At 41.1% G+C, this 14999-nt stretch overlaps 1 protein-coding gene across 2 annotated transcripts in view; it reads left to right on the top strand.

Moving 5' to 3' along the window:
* Positions 1-14999, top strand: part of MNAT1 (MNAT1 component of CDK activating kinase) — a 258814-nt gene that overhangs the window by 52493 nt on the left and 191322 nt on the right. The window contains exons 2-4 of one of the 2 annotated variants that reach the window (XM_089690767.1): positions 9932-10120; positions 11220-11372; positions 14125-14198. In XM_089690767.1, coding sequence (XP_089546893.1) covers positions 9932-10120; positions 11220-11372; positions 14125-14198 — 416 coding nt within the window. The remainder of the gene's footprint in view (positions 1-9931; positions 10121-11219; positions 11373-14124; positions 14199-14999) is intronic. The other variant, XM_089690768.1, reaches the window with a different exon arrangement.

Below are 14999 nucleotides of genomic sequence, written 5' to 3'. Positions count from 1 at the left end.
AAAAAAGGTTCCTGTACTACTTTTGTGCAACTTGCATTGAGATGCATCATTGAAACAGCATTGAAGTGGCAGCAAGTCGCAATGAAGTTGCACAGAATTGTTAGTCTTAAAATTGCATGACTTTGGGGACGCATTGGTGTGAATCGGGGCTAATCTTCCAGCTGCTGTTACCCAGCACATGTGCATTAACCCTATAGCAGCCAGTTACCAGAAAATATTAAGAAAAAACACTTGGTGACCTATGCATATGTGAAAGCCTCCACGCTTAGCTTGTCCGTCGGATCATCTTTACTGCAGCTGATCCCGAAGACCTGCATGTCTTGGGACATGCTTCAATATACAGTGGGGATCGAAAGTTTGGGCACCCCAGCTAAAAATTTGTATTAATGTGCATAAAGAAGCCAAGGAAAGATGGAAAAATCTCCAAAAGGCATCAAATTACAGATTAGACATTCTTATAATATGTCAACAAAAGTTAGATTTTATTTCCATCATTTACACTTTCAAAATAACAGAAAACAAAAAAATGGCGTCTGCAAAAGTTTGGGCACCCTGCAGAGTTAATATCTTATACTGCCCCCTTTGGCAAGTATCACAGCTTGTAAACGCTTTTTGTAGCCAGCCAAGAGTCTTTCAGTTCTTGTTTGAGGTATCTTTGCCCATTCTTCCTTACAAAAGTCTTCCAGTTCTTTGAGATTTCTGGGCTGTCTGTCACGCACTGCTCTTTTAAGGTCTATCCATAGATTTTCAATTATGTTGAGGTCAGGAGATTGTGAAGGCCATGGCAAAACCTTCAGTTTACGCCTCTTGATGTAATCCCCCGTGGATTTCGTGGTGTGTTTAGGATCATTATCCATTTGTAGAAGCCATCCTCTCTTTAACTTCAGCTTTTTCACAGATGGCATCAAGTTACCATGCAAAATTTGCTGAAATTTTATTGAATCCATTTTTCCTTCTACTCGTGAAATGTTCCCTTTGCCACTGGCTGCAACACAACCCCAAAGCATGATTGATCCAACCCCATGCTTAACAGTTGGACAGAGGTTCTTTTCATTAAATTCTGTGCCCCTTCTTCTCCAAACGTACCTTTGCTCATTCCGGCCAAAAAGTTCAATTTTAACCTCATCGGTCCACAGAACTTGTTTCCAAAATGCATCAGGCTTGTCTATATGTTCATTTGCAAAGTTCAAATGATGATTTTTGTGGTGAGGACGTAGAAGAGGTTTTCTTCTGATGACTCTTCCATGAAGACCATATTTGTACAAGTATCTCTTTATAGTGGAATAGTGTACCACAACTCCAGTGTCTGCCAGATCTTTCTGGAGGGATCGTGCAGTCAAATGTGGGTTTTGAATTGTTTTTCTCACAATCCTGCGAGCTGTTCTGTCTGATATTTTTCTTGGTCTTCCAGATCTTGCTTTAACTTCCACTGTTCCTGATGACTGCCATTTCTTAATTATATTCCGAACAGAGGATATTGACATCTGAAAACGCTTTGCTATCTTCTTATAGTCTTCTCCAGCTTTGTGAGCGTCAACTATTTTCAGTTTCAGTTTTCTAGACTGCTTAGAAGAATCCATGGTGCTGATTGTTGGGGCAAGGTCAGATGAGTCTGGGCATTTAAAACCTTTGAGATTGACATCAGCTGGTCTTCCCAGACAATGATTGAGAACAATCCATGACACTGGCAGGTCTCAGCTTGGCAAGGGGGGCAGTGCATGCTATAAATTCTGCAGGGTGCCCAAACTTTTGCAGATGCCATTTTTTTGTTTTCTGTTATTTTGAAAGTGTAAATGATGGAAATAAAATCTAACTTTTGTTGACATATTATAAGAATGTCTAATCTGTAATTTGATGCCTTTTGGAGATTTTTCCATCTTTCCTTGGCTTCTTTATGCACATTAATACAAATTTTTAGCTGGGGTGCCCAAACTTTCGATCCCCACTGTAGGTAAGTAATGTCATTAAAGCTGTAGAGAAACAATGTATTTTAGCTAAAGTGACGATTGTTCTACCCTTCTGTCATACATCCAGGCTCCTCAACTACTCATACTGCCCATTGTAATATTCTTCAGACTCCTGTCCTGCACATACTGCTCACTATCATACCCTCTGTACTCAATTCTGGCATATATTTGTCCCGTGTAATACCCTCAACACTCTTCTGCACATACTTCTCTCCAGAAAGCATTCTGCATTCCTCTTCAGTACATACTGCCTGCTGGTATAACCTCCTCAATTCTCTCCTGCAATTATAGCCCTCTTTCATACCTTCCACTCTCCTCTTCTGCAAATACTGTCTGCTGACTCATTCTCCACACCCCCCAGAAATATCCATACCCCCAAAAAAAATTAGACTTGGATTTTATAGTTTCTTATAAATTACATTTAGGCTACTAGTGTACACGCAAACTAATGTTTTTTTTTTTCCGCTAAAAAAATGCTGGTAATAGCTTTTTAGTAGCATTTCGGAGCATTGGTGTTTTAGTTGCATTTTAAGAGTACATGTAGAGGAAACAAAAGAAAAAAGCTGTTGGGAGCATTTTAGCATTTAGGAGCATTTAGCATTTTTTTCTCTGCTGTAAAAACGTTCCAAAAAACTCCACAAAAACAATTTTTTTCTGCTTCTAGAGATGCTGAAGCTCAAAAAATGCTAATAGCCTAAAGTAGTGTACATGGACACATAGAATAACTCTATTTAGCTTCTAGGAACAGAAAATAATATGCTAATAATCACTTCTAGGCGCTTGAAAAAACAGTAAACAGTTCTTCCCTTATAAGCTATAGAAAAGGTTTTTTTTTTTTTTTTTAATTAAAGACCTGAGTTATTTAACCAATTCACTCCACCCCCAGTGGCCCTTTAAGTATGCTTAATCCCTGGTAGACCCCATGGCTTTTCTGTCATAGAACTTTGAAGTGACTGCTTCGTCCAATCAGAGAACAGCTTGCATTCATTGGGAAAATGCAAAGTCTTCTCACCTGTGCTGAGTGACCTGTGTTTACGAAGTAGCTGAGCAGCCACTAGGCATAAGACCCAAAAGCTAGCGGTGATCACTGGCGTAGTTTTGCCTACTACAGTGATCTCCAGCTTACGTGGGAGTATGGAACATGTCTACTTAAATCATTCATATCTGGAATTCAGCTTTAAGGATACACAGTAAGGTATGGAGTACAACAGGGACTGACAAATTTGCTTTGAATCTAGGAGCCAGCTAAAAAGGTTAGGAGCCAGGTATTTTGTAGCGTAGCGTTGGTTGTCATTGCCCGTGACTTCATGAGATGCGATTCGCCATGCAACAATTGCAGCAAAATTGGACTATGTTTTAGGCACCATAGACAATAATGGGACCAGAACCTGCATTTTGCAATCACAGTGATTCTGCTGCGATCCCGAAACGCCCAGGTGTGAATGGAGCTGCCTTGGTTCATACATATGTGAGTCTAGGTTCATTTTGAAACTCAGAGATTTGCATGACAGGCTAGATATGGGGTGTGATTTCCCATTCAAGTCTATGGGAGGCAATGTGTGAACCCAGGCACCAGGATGCAATTTCTAGTCTCCATGGGGACCTGGCATTTGTCGAGCCCTGAGGTCCAGAAAAAAGAGAAGGGAAAGGAATACCTTCATAAAAATTGTCCACCCCTGCTCTGAAGGATGTCAAAAATCCTAGAACAAAAAGATGATATATTGCAGTTTACCAGTCCTTGGATGTGTTTTGCATTTTTCAGGCCAGAAATGCAGTGTCCTTGCCACTTCCTTTGAACTTCAAAGACAAACAATGTTCCCTTCTTGGAACATTTCTAGGTGTTTAACCCTATTACTGTCCAAGCCGTTTGTGTTTTTTCACACGTGTTAAAATGCTTATATGAGCCCTGAAGATTAGTTAACGCCCCCGCAAAAAAAACCCCCAGATATTTTCAGAAAGCAGGTACCATAGAGAATACAATGTTGTTTGTTGCAATGTTTTATGTCGCGTGATATTTATTTATTACAGGTGCTTATGTATCTCTGTAAATTTACACAGTGCTTTACATACACTATATTGCCAAACGTATTGGGACACCCCTCCATATCATTGGATTCAGGTGTTCCAATCACCTCCATGACCACAGGTATATAACATCAAGCACCTAGGCGTGGAGACTGCTTCTACAAACATTTGTGAAAGAATGGGTTGCTCTCAGTTGGAGCTCAGTGAATTCAAGTGTGGTACTGTGATAGGTTGCCACCTGTGCAGTAAGTCCATCCGTGAAATTTCCTTGCTACTAAATATTCCACAGTCAACTGTAGGTGGTATTATAACAAAGTGGAAGCAACTGGGAACAACTCAGCAACAAAGTGGTAGGCCACATAAAATGACAGAGCGATGTCAGAGAATGCTGAAGCACACAGTGTGCAGAAGTTGCCAATTGTCTGCTAAAGACCTCCAATCTTCGTGTGGCCTTCAGATTAGCACAACAACAGTGTGTAGAGAGCTTCAGGGAATGGGTTTCCATGGCTGAGCAGCTGCATCCAAGCCTTACCTCACCAAGTGCAATACAAAGCTTAGGATACAGTGGTGTAAAGCATGCCACCACTGGACTCTTGAACAGTGGACATGTGTTCTCTGGAGTAACAAATCACACTTCTCTGTGTTGCAGTCTGATGGGCATGTCTAGGTTTGTTGCTTGCCAGGAGAAGGGCATTGTGGCAAGTGTAAAGTTTGGTGGAGGGGGAATTATGGTGTGGGGTTGTTTTTCAGGGGTTGGGCTTGGCGCCTTAGTTCCAGTAAAGAGAACTCTTAAAGCATCAGTATGCCAAGACATTTTGTACAATTTCATGCTCCCAACTTTTTGGGAACAGTTTAGGGATGGCCCCTTCCTGTTCCAACATGACTGCTCACCAGTGCACAAAGCAATGTCCATAAGGACGTGGATGAGTGAGTTGAGGGTGGAGGAACTTGACTGGCATGCACAGAGTCCTGACCTCAACCAGACAGAACGCCTTTGGGATGAATTAGAGCGGAGACTGTGAGCCAGGCCTTCTCGTCCAACATCAGGGCCTGACCTCACAAATGCACTTCTGGAAGAAGGGTCAAACTTTCCCATAGACACACTCCTAAAACTTGTGGACAGCCTTCCCAGAAGAGTTGAAGCTGTTATAGCTGCAAAGGGCGGGCCAACTCAATATTGAACCCTATGGACTAAGACTGGGATGCCATTAAAGTTCTTGTGTGTGTAAAGACAAGCGTCTCAATACTTTTGGCAATATAGTGTATATATTGTACATTCACATCAGTATGTCCTCAGAGAGCTTACAATCTAATTTCCCTAACGCACATGCATATTAGCACAATGGTTTATGAAACTCATTTTTTTCAGGTAAAAATGCACCAAATTTAGTGCACAGAAACAATATAAAATCTAATTTTGCCAAAATCTAAAAGATGAGGTTATGCTGAGTAAATAAATTCCCAACATATCAAGCCCATAGGCAATGCTTTAAAAGCTGTAACAGGTTATTAATTTAGAGTTTACTTTGAATAATAGCCCTAGAATTGAGAATGCTCTCAGTCTGATGTGCATGGCTATAGTGGATATAAAAAGTCTACACACCCCTGTTAAAATGTCAGGTTACTGTGATGAGACAAAGATTAAATAGTTTCAGAACTTTTTCCACCTTTAATGTAACCTATAAACTGTACAAATCAATTGAAAACTAAAATATTTTAGGGTGGAGAAGTAAATATAAAAAAATCTAAAATAATATGGTTGCATAAGTGTGCACATCCATAAACTAATACTTTGTTGAAGCACCTTTTGATTTTATTACAGCACTGAGTCTTTTTGGGTATGAGTCTGTCAGCATGGCACATCTTCACAATAATTGCCCACTCTTCCTTGCAAAAACACTCCAAATTTGATAGATTGCAAGGGCATCTCCTGTGCACAGCCCTCTTCAGATCACAGCCAGCACTGACAAAGAATGAGCTCTGAACCAAGAACGTATCATACAGCAAATGGAAAACAGCTGTGCTCTCTCCACCATACCCGGCAACAACAGCCATGCCTGCCGTCCTGGGACAGCAGAGCCCAGGGTACAAGAAGTGGAAGTGAGATCACTTCAGAGACAAAGCAGACAATGCACCTAACAAGTACACTCACTCCTGGCGGTTCCAACCCAAATATGGAGTCACGTCCATCGACATAAGCTTTATGTTGGTGGCAGCAAAAGGTCTAATAAATACTTTAGTTCCAAGATTATTGTGACGCATGAGATTTACATTCCTGCACATGGTAATCGCACATTGAGCACCTCCACGATACATGTAATCTTCCTGATGATCCCTAGTGGATCTTGGATCTTGGATTGGATCCCCATGAACTCTACATCCAGGTTGTAGTCACCATCCTTTGGTCACTGACAACCTCACCAATGTAAGTTTTAGTGTGGAAATTTTTGAAAAAACTACTTTTCCAGGGACTAAATCTGGGTCCCAATCTACTTGTCCCGCATGACAATCTATTTGTCCAGAAAAAAAAAGACAAAATAATTTTTACCAAAACCGTATGTAAATCTAAGGTGCTTTTAGGAATGTCTGGGGCTTTATGGAGACTTAAACATTTAATATTTTTAACATTGCGCTGTGTATCTCCTCCTCCCCTCCCTTCCTGTTTCCAGCATCGCACGTGGGGACTAGCAGGGAGGGGAGAGACCTTGCAGTGTAATTGTCAAGGTCCTACCTTTTTCCAGAGGTTATGCTGCTCCATGTGCTGGCATCCATCTTGGGTTTCTGCAGAGCATGGTGGGAGTCTTTAATGCCTTCAGGCCTCTGCGGTCCATCCCCCAGAGGGGTGTGGTTGATCACATATAAGCCTGTTGTCCGCATGTGCTCTTTGCATTCCTGTCTTGTGTGTTAGTGTTGCAACAGCTCTGTTTATACTCTCGTGACTCTCCTGGAATCTGACCCGGCTTTTGAGTAGACCATTCTCTGCGGTTTCCTTTGATCTGACCTCCCGTTGCTGAACCCGGCCTGTGACCTGTTATTCTTGTCTACTGTTCTGTACCGTTTGTCCTGTTGTTGTCGACCCGACCTACCCGACTACGCTATTGTATGATCTGGTTCCTACCAGCTACACGCCATTGGTGGTGGCCATTACCGCAGCTGGGGTGTCTCGGGGCCGCGACCTGGTTCCTGGCTGCGTCAAGTCCATCCCCACCATCAGGGGCCCTGGTGAAGGGCAGCCTGGGACTTAGACTCCGGTCAGTCAGTGCGTGACCCTGCCACTAGGCCTGCCTGTCCGTTCCACAGCTCCAGCCCTGACAGTAGTGAGCACTGATTGGGTGCTCATGAGGAAAGGGGAGTGTCAGGCTTATCCTTTATCCGTTTCAATGCCAGAGCTGTTTTTGCGTTTTTCTGCACATTTAAAAAATAATTTTACACCAGAAGATTACATAAAACCCCCAAACATATATTTTCTGAAAGACACCCTAGAGAAAGAAATAGTGGTAGTTCCAATTTTTTAAGTTATATGATATTACCATAAAGGTCCAGGAAATGCAAAATTTCAGTAAAAAATACATACATATATTCAGTTAATTTTAGGGCACAAAAAAGCAATAAATGACAATTTTTTGGTAAAATATAAAAGATGAGTTGCACCGAGTAAATTGATACCCAACATGTCAAACCTTAAATTTGTGTGCGCTTGTGAAATAGTTACTAACTTTAGTGCCCTATATTTTCTACTAAAAGGTGACGCTTTTAAACACCCTTATAGGTCACATCAGTTTAGTGTTATGGAGGAGGTCTGGTGCTAGAATTATTAGTCTCATTTTGGCGTGTGCAACGATATGCGTATCACAAGCAACATTTTCATGCGTAGGTGCCCCAGCGTTTGCTTTTACGTTTGTACGTGCGTATATGCGAGGTTGGGGGGCCTCAACATTTTGTTTTGGGGGGGGGGTATGTGCCTTGGTGTAACTTTAATCTTTTACAATTCTTAAAAATATTATTTTTGGTCACAGGTTCTCTTTGAGACATCCGGGATCTAAAAGACCCTGCATGTCTCCTGGGCTCCACTTTAGGTAATGCAGTTCACATCGCACTGCATTACATTCTTTCCTTGCTGGGAAAGGCTAGGAAATCTGTCACTGGGGACACGGAAGTGACTTCACTTCCGGGTCAGGACAAGAAGTCTGCAGGTCAAGACACATTTGCTCTTCTCCCTGCCCTGAACCCAATGAACTGGTCCCGGGCCCTCAGATGGGCAAGCGGAGCCCGGGAGACATAGTGGGGAGGGAGGAGGGCAGAGGCTGGTGCTGTAGTGGGCTGTGTGGAAGCAATCGGTGGCAATGCAGCTGTCCAAATGCTTCCACCTGACAGATGAGCTCTGCTGCTTGCCCACAGCAGGGCTAAAGGTTAAAAAAAAAAAACACTACCTGCCTGGTGGCCAGAACTACATGTCCCAGGTGTTGGGTGATATAAATTGAACATCCTTGAAGGTAAGGTATACAAGTCTAGCAGCATTCATAATAGACTGAAGGGGGGATAGCCTGTGTAAAGGTAGGTTAGTGAGGAGGGAGTTGCAGTAGTCAAGGCAGGATATAAAACCAAGGAGTGAATAAGTTGTTTTGTAGTGTCGTTAGGAAGGAAATTCAGGACATTTTGCAGAGGTTGAGGTGGCAGGATTTGGCCAGTGATTAGATGTGGGGTCCAAAGGAGAGGTCAGAGTCTAGGATTACACCCAGCACCCTGGCATGTGCGGAGGGATCAATGGTGTGCTGTTGATCTCAAATGAGGGGATCGGGGTGGAGGAAATATTACAAGCTCCGTTTTGGAAAGATTGAGTTTGAGAAAGTGATGTGTGACATATATACTGATAGGCCACTCAGTAAATTTGTTATATGTGAGGAGATCGAGGGGGAGAGTTGGGGAATAGAGAGGTAGATCTGGGTGTCGTCAGTTTAGAGGTGGTGTTGGAAGTCATGGAAGGTTATCACCTGGCCTATGGAAGAGGTGTAAAGGAAAGAATGGGGAGGGGCAAGGATGGAGCCTTTGGGTACCCCAACAGAAAGAGGAGGAGCAAAGGAGATGGTGTTGTATGTGGCACTGAAAGTGCGCTGAGAAAGGAAAGAGCAGAGTCATGGAGGCCAAGGGAGTGGAGTTTATTGAGGAGTTTTCTTTTTTTTTGTGGATGCTCCCTAAGTAGCTGTTATTACTAGGAGCACCATTAACACCACAAAGAAGTCCTAAAAAAAATAAAATGACTTATCATTAAAACATAGCAGTGCAGTAATAAAGGAAGCAATGAAAAGCGGAGGTTTTGCCTAATTAGAACATTAGAAAAATGACAGTTGAAATGAGGCTGCATGGAAAACAGCGACACTTTTTGTTCAACTAGATTGTAAGCTTGAAAGAGCAGGGCCCTCGATCCCCTCATGTTTTGCATTGTATTGGTATTGTTCTGTCACATGTTCTGTCCCCCTTTGTAATGTACAGCACTGAGCGAACTATTGGCGCTTTATAAATACTGTATAATAATAATAATAACTTCTGTTAGAATGGGCTGTCAGAGCTTGTTGCTGTTATCAGTGTGAGGGCTGGTTTGGCAGGTTCACATACACAACCTCAGCATATTGTATGTAAGCTGATGCCTCCGCAAGCTGCATGGGCTTCATTTACAGGGGAAATTTAGGGTTTTAGTATGTCTGTAACCATTGCTTTAGGGTTCTAAAATCTGAACTCCAGCCTAACCTTCAGTCTTTCACAGTTGTACAGGCTGCTGTTCTGTACTGAAATTACTTGTACACTCTAAGCTGCTCACAGTGTGCATCAGAAGTTGCAATACTCCGATAGAGCTCCACTCTTTTTCTGACTGAAGGACACCTAGCATCATCTAGGCAGACATCCACCCATCAAAGGGTCTTGATATTTGCCTTACTTTTCAGAGAAGCTTTCCCGCTGATGGCATCAGGACTAATAGCTCTTGAAAGGAGTACTGAGGCAAAGTGCTGTGAAGTTTTCAGTGAGCTGTGTATGTACACTTCCATTCTGGCCCTTCCCAGCAGCCATGATCTACTTGCATTGAATGGAGAATCACAGAGACCTAGTGATAACAACATTGGGTCTAAAGTAAGGTATGTAATAAAAATGAAAAGATTTTAAGTATAAATTTCATTTGTTGGTGATGAGGTGGGATAGGAGGAACCATGGAAGACCAAATTATAGCTGAACCCAGGCAAACTGCTAAGCACACATATACAACACCTGTGGGAGCTGTTTTACCTACAGACTGTTGGTATTTCCATCCATTTCTGAATATCACACCACCCTGCCACACAGCAAAGCCCTGTATAGATGGGTAGGAGACCTAATTTCTCTCTGCTGCTGTTATGTAACAATTGCAGGTCTTAGCTCTTCCCCATTCTGTGATCCTAAAGTCAAAGGCAGACTGATGAACTAATCTTTCTGCCACTCTGTACTTTTTCGTCTATGAGCGTTCTCCTTGTTAGGACATGGATACTGCAGGTTTGCTGACTTTCTTTTTACATTTTGTCCTTTTCTGCAGTATATTTTGAGGTGTGTTTTGCGTTTTTGCACATGAATTTTGAAGTTTTTTCTAAATGTGTTTTGCATTTTTTTTTTTTTTTTGGGCCATCTTGTTACTGGGTAGATTAAAAACACAAAATGTATCAAAAACACACTACATGCATTTTCTGCAATGTCTCCATTGAAATCTATTGAAGCAAAAATGAAAATTTTGCATTTAAAATCCCTGACCCCTTCCAAAAATGCAGCAGCTCAAAAATGCATAGATGTGAATGTGTTCCATAGGAAGCCTTGTTAAATGGACTGTAGTGTGTTTCTGCAAATAACACGAAAAAAACGCATTAATATGAACCAGGCCTTATACTGCTTTTCTGCCAGTCCAAGCTCTGTTGAAATGAGGACTGCAAGAGGCTGGTACAAACTCAGAATCAGGTATTTACTGTGTACTGATTGCTTTTAGAATAATACATTTCATCTCCTTGAGGGTTAGGGACTAATGTGAATGTACAATATATATATATATAAAGCACTGCACAAATTGATGGCACTATACAAGTACCCGTAATAAATTAAATAAATAATCTACAAAAACTATTTAGAACTGCATTGATGTGTGCTTTAATGAATGTACTTTTCTTTGCATTGTGCAATATCGTGTTTTTCTTATTCTTCATTTTCTTGTTCTAGGTGTGAAAGTTGTGTTGAGCTACTTTTTGTTCGAGGTTCTGGTACTTGCCAGGAATGCAACACTCCTCTCCGGAAAAGTAACTTTAGAGTGCAGCTCTTTGAAGACCCCACAATCGATAAAGAAGTTGAGATCCGCAAAAGGATCTTAAAAATGTGCGTGTTTTCTTTTTGCTTATTACCTTTAAGCCAGCTAGAAATATGTTTAGGATGTTACTATATCTAATATGTGTTCCCGTTCTACACAGAACTAGTACGTGGCTAGACACTTTGCTGGTACTTGCTAAATATAGTCTTTCAGTCATTCACTATATTTAGGGCGACACCAGTGGTGGACAGCAGATGGACAGTTCTGGGAGTTGAAGTTACACAGGGATCTTTTCATTGCTGCACTTATGGGAAGTTGGCCAGTGGTGCCAACCACCATGGCTGTCTGTACTCTGTTGTATTGCTTCTGCTACCACTGGGCTGGACCTACTGTGCTCAGACGTTTCTGTTTTGGGCTCCAAATTAAAGTGATTCTAATGGTAAAATGTTTTATTACTTTAATACAATCCCTGCATTAAGGTAAAAAACATTTTAAAACTTGCTATGCTCCCCCTCCTCTCTAAATACTTACCCGAGTCCTTAATTGATCCAGCACTGTGCCCAGCTGCATCTCTTCTCTTCCCTCTCCATCTGCTCATGGGGACTGAGGTGGCAAATGCTGTGAGGAGGGAGCAAGAAGTGGGCCAAGCTGCACTGTAAGTGTCTATAGCCACTGCCCGCACATATGCCCCCATAGCAAGTGGCTTACTAAGGTGGCAGACACAGAAGAGCAGGAGCAGAAAACACTAGTGCTGCTGGAGCGATTGTGTGACACAGTGTGGTGGATGTCTGTGAGCGCTAAAGATATTAATGTACAGTATGTAGTGGGTGAAAGAAGATAACTGCTATCTTTCTGGTGGACAGTGGATCCAACTTTGCTATCTAGCAGAGACACAGCTGCCTCTGGTATTGGGGTGGCCCAGATGCTGTGTCCAGCGAGAGACATGGTATCCAAAACACCTTAAAGTGTTGGATTTCAGTTCAGCTGTAACCAACTCTGCAAGTGAAATTTGGAGTCAGTACCTGGTATTGTTCATCTTCTGCCTGTATTTCTTTTTTGATCTAGCAACAGGGTCTAGTAGTAAACCTGTTTTGACCTGGGCAATTTTAAGTGAGCATTTAATAAAAAGCTGCATAAGCAAACGTAGTGAAAACTGCATGTCAGAACAGTTAGTAGATAAGAGAAGCTTAAAGCTGATCTCCTGGATAAATATGTTATTTTGTAATTGAATACTTTCATAAATGTTTCAGCGAATCGCCAAAAAATGAATAGATAACTCACACAATTTCCAAGAAAACTAATAGTTAATCTGCTGTGATGATTCTATTGGTCCCCAGTCCTTACAACAATGTCCAGCTGCCTGGAGGCAGTACCTTACGTCATTTACCCCTCCCGCCCCGACTCTAAACTCAGCGGATATATTTCCCATGATTCTTAGGGAATGTAGTCAGATCTGTGGGCCGACATGACAGATTTCAAGTTACACTCCCATTGTTCAGATCAATATAGGGGACTGGTCACTTGACTGCACACAGAGTAGGCACAGATTTTTGGTTTCCATGACAGCGAATGGGGCAGAGAAAGCCTCTGAAAGCTTACTTTTATGGATAAACCAAAAATTTAAGGACACCAGTTAGAAATGTAAGAAATGACCTACATGGCTATTAAAAGTTGTGCCCGGAGTGAGGCTTTAAATTATCTCACTTTACAGCTTATAATCCCCTCTAAGACTACTGGTGCACTTTGAAAATCCACAAAACTCTTATTTATGTTGATAGTAATATTCAAGGTCCAAAAAGTTGGTGCAGGGTTTCCCAGGTACAGGTTGTTTTCTGTGATTGATCATTGCCTCAAGTTAGGCCCCCCTTCAGTGCAAGGGTTAAATTATAATTTTATCTAACGTTAGAGGAATAGGCAATTCTAGTTGCCATATTCCTCACTCACCTGGCAGCCGATGACCTCTTTTGCTCTCCAATGCTTTGGGGTGAAGGTGGGTCCTTGTGCACATAGCAGGACTACTTGTCCTCCATTGTATCTGATGATGTTGAAATGTATGCACCCTGCAAAGGAAAGTGAATTTGGGGGACCTGTTGTTCAACATGGAGGAAGTTTGTGGTAGTGAGTAATAGGGAAAGTGTAGCTGCTTATTCCTCTGCCACTAGATAAAAAGAATATTAAACTCTTGCAGTGCAGAGGGAGCCCCACTGCAAGGGTAGTTTTTTCTTAAGCTAGAGCTCAGCTTAAAGCAATCTTATTGCTTTGCCTTGCCTGGACAAAGCACAGGTTTGTTTTCTTATCCAATCAGATGCTACCTTTCTGTTTTGTAGCAGCCCTGGAAAGATGAAAGAGCGTATTGGATATCTCTGGGAGACTCCAAGAGATTGCCTGTCTATAAAAGCTATTGAGTTTCAGGCCATGAAGAGGCCACATCGTTCTCCAAGTTCAGTTACTTTCATGCAGTATTCTAAATTTACCTTTACATGTATAAATCTGTCAGAGGCTGAAATACACATAAATATGTGAAAGATTATCCAGGTTCATGTAATGTACTAGACTGTAAATACTTCTATTATACCTGTGTGTGTGAAAACTCAGGTCCTCTCAGGATTTTACGGTAATATGAGGTTGGAATGATCTAAGAAAAGAAGAGCTGTAATGCATCCTGCACTGTTTTTTCTTTCATCTGACAAATAACGCTAGGTAGTAACACCTCACGTTGAGAAAATATAATAAAACAAATTTATATTGATCAGACATCCATTAGCTAGCACGGATGTTGCTGAATTATTGAATTATGCTTAAATTTCTTTTTCTTGTTAGATATAATAAGCGTGAAGAAGACTTTCCATCTCTGAGAGAATACAATGATTTTTTGGAAGAAATTGAAGAAATAGGTAGGTGTGTTGTAGATTAAAAAAAATAAAAGCTATCTCTGCTAGCTTTTTCTAAATGTCACCTAAAAACAGGTTTGTCCATTTTGGGTGAATGGAAAGAGGCTAAGCCCTCTGTTGAGTATGGACTGGTGACAACAACATTGACGTAATGCATTTCATTCTTGAGTTTTCCTTACAAATATGTGATGAATGGAGCTAGGTCAAGTCATAAAATGTAATGGTCTCCCAAAGCCATGACCTGAAATATCTAAATCTGACTGCTTATGGAAAGACTGATATCTACACTCCTGCCTCAGTTTTTTAGGCGAGCCCTTTTGTATAACCATTTAAGCCGAATTGTAGAGAAATAAGTAAAAAAAAATTAATGCAGTTGGGTATTCCTTAATCCCTTGTTTACTATGGTGTGTTTATAAATAGCCTGATATTTGCAGCTACTGAAACAGTGAGCTTAGTATTGTTTTGTTTTGTTTTTTTCAGGCAGCGATCAGAAAATGTCGCTTATGGTTAATTTTGGGTACCGTAGTTTTTCATGCTTTTAGGGGCACACACAGTTTTAAGGCTTCTATCTATTCTATCTATTTGCTTGATGCAACCCCATCTTTTTATTTTACAAAATAATTGGGTATTGTGTTTGCACTAAAACTTGTACAATGTATTGAATACATTTAAAAAACAACAAAAAAAACAAAAATAAAAAAAAAAGCTAAAAAAGTGAGAAGACTTCTCTAAAAAAAAAAAGTTTGCTTTTAATTAAAATATATTTACAATGTAACTATTGTAAATGTTCCTAAACTTCCTTTG

The sequence above is a fragment of the Staurois parvus genome, unplaced genomic scaffold (assembly GCF_062004578.1).
Source record: "Staurois parvus isolate SC_StPar_1 unplaced genomic scaffold, SC_StPar_1.0 ptg000542l, whole genome shotgun sequence".
Taxonomy (NCBI): Eukaryota; Metazoa; Chordata; class Amphibia; order Anura; family Ranidae; genus Staurois; species Staurois parvus.
This window is presented reverse-complemented; position numbering and strand designations above follow the sequence as displayed.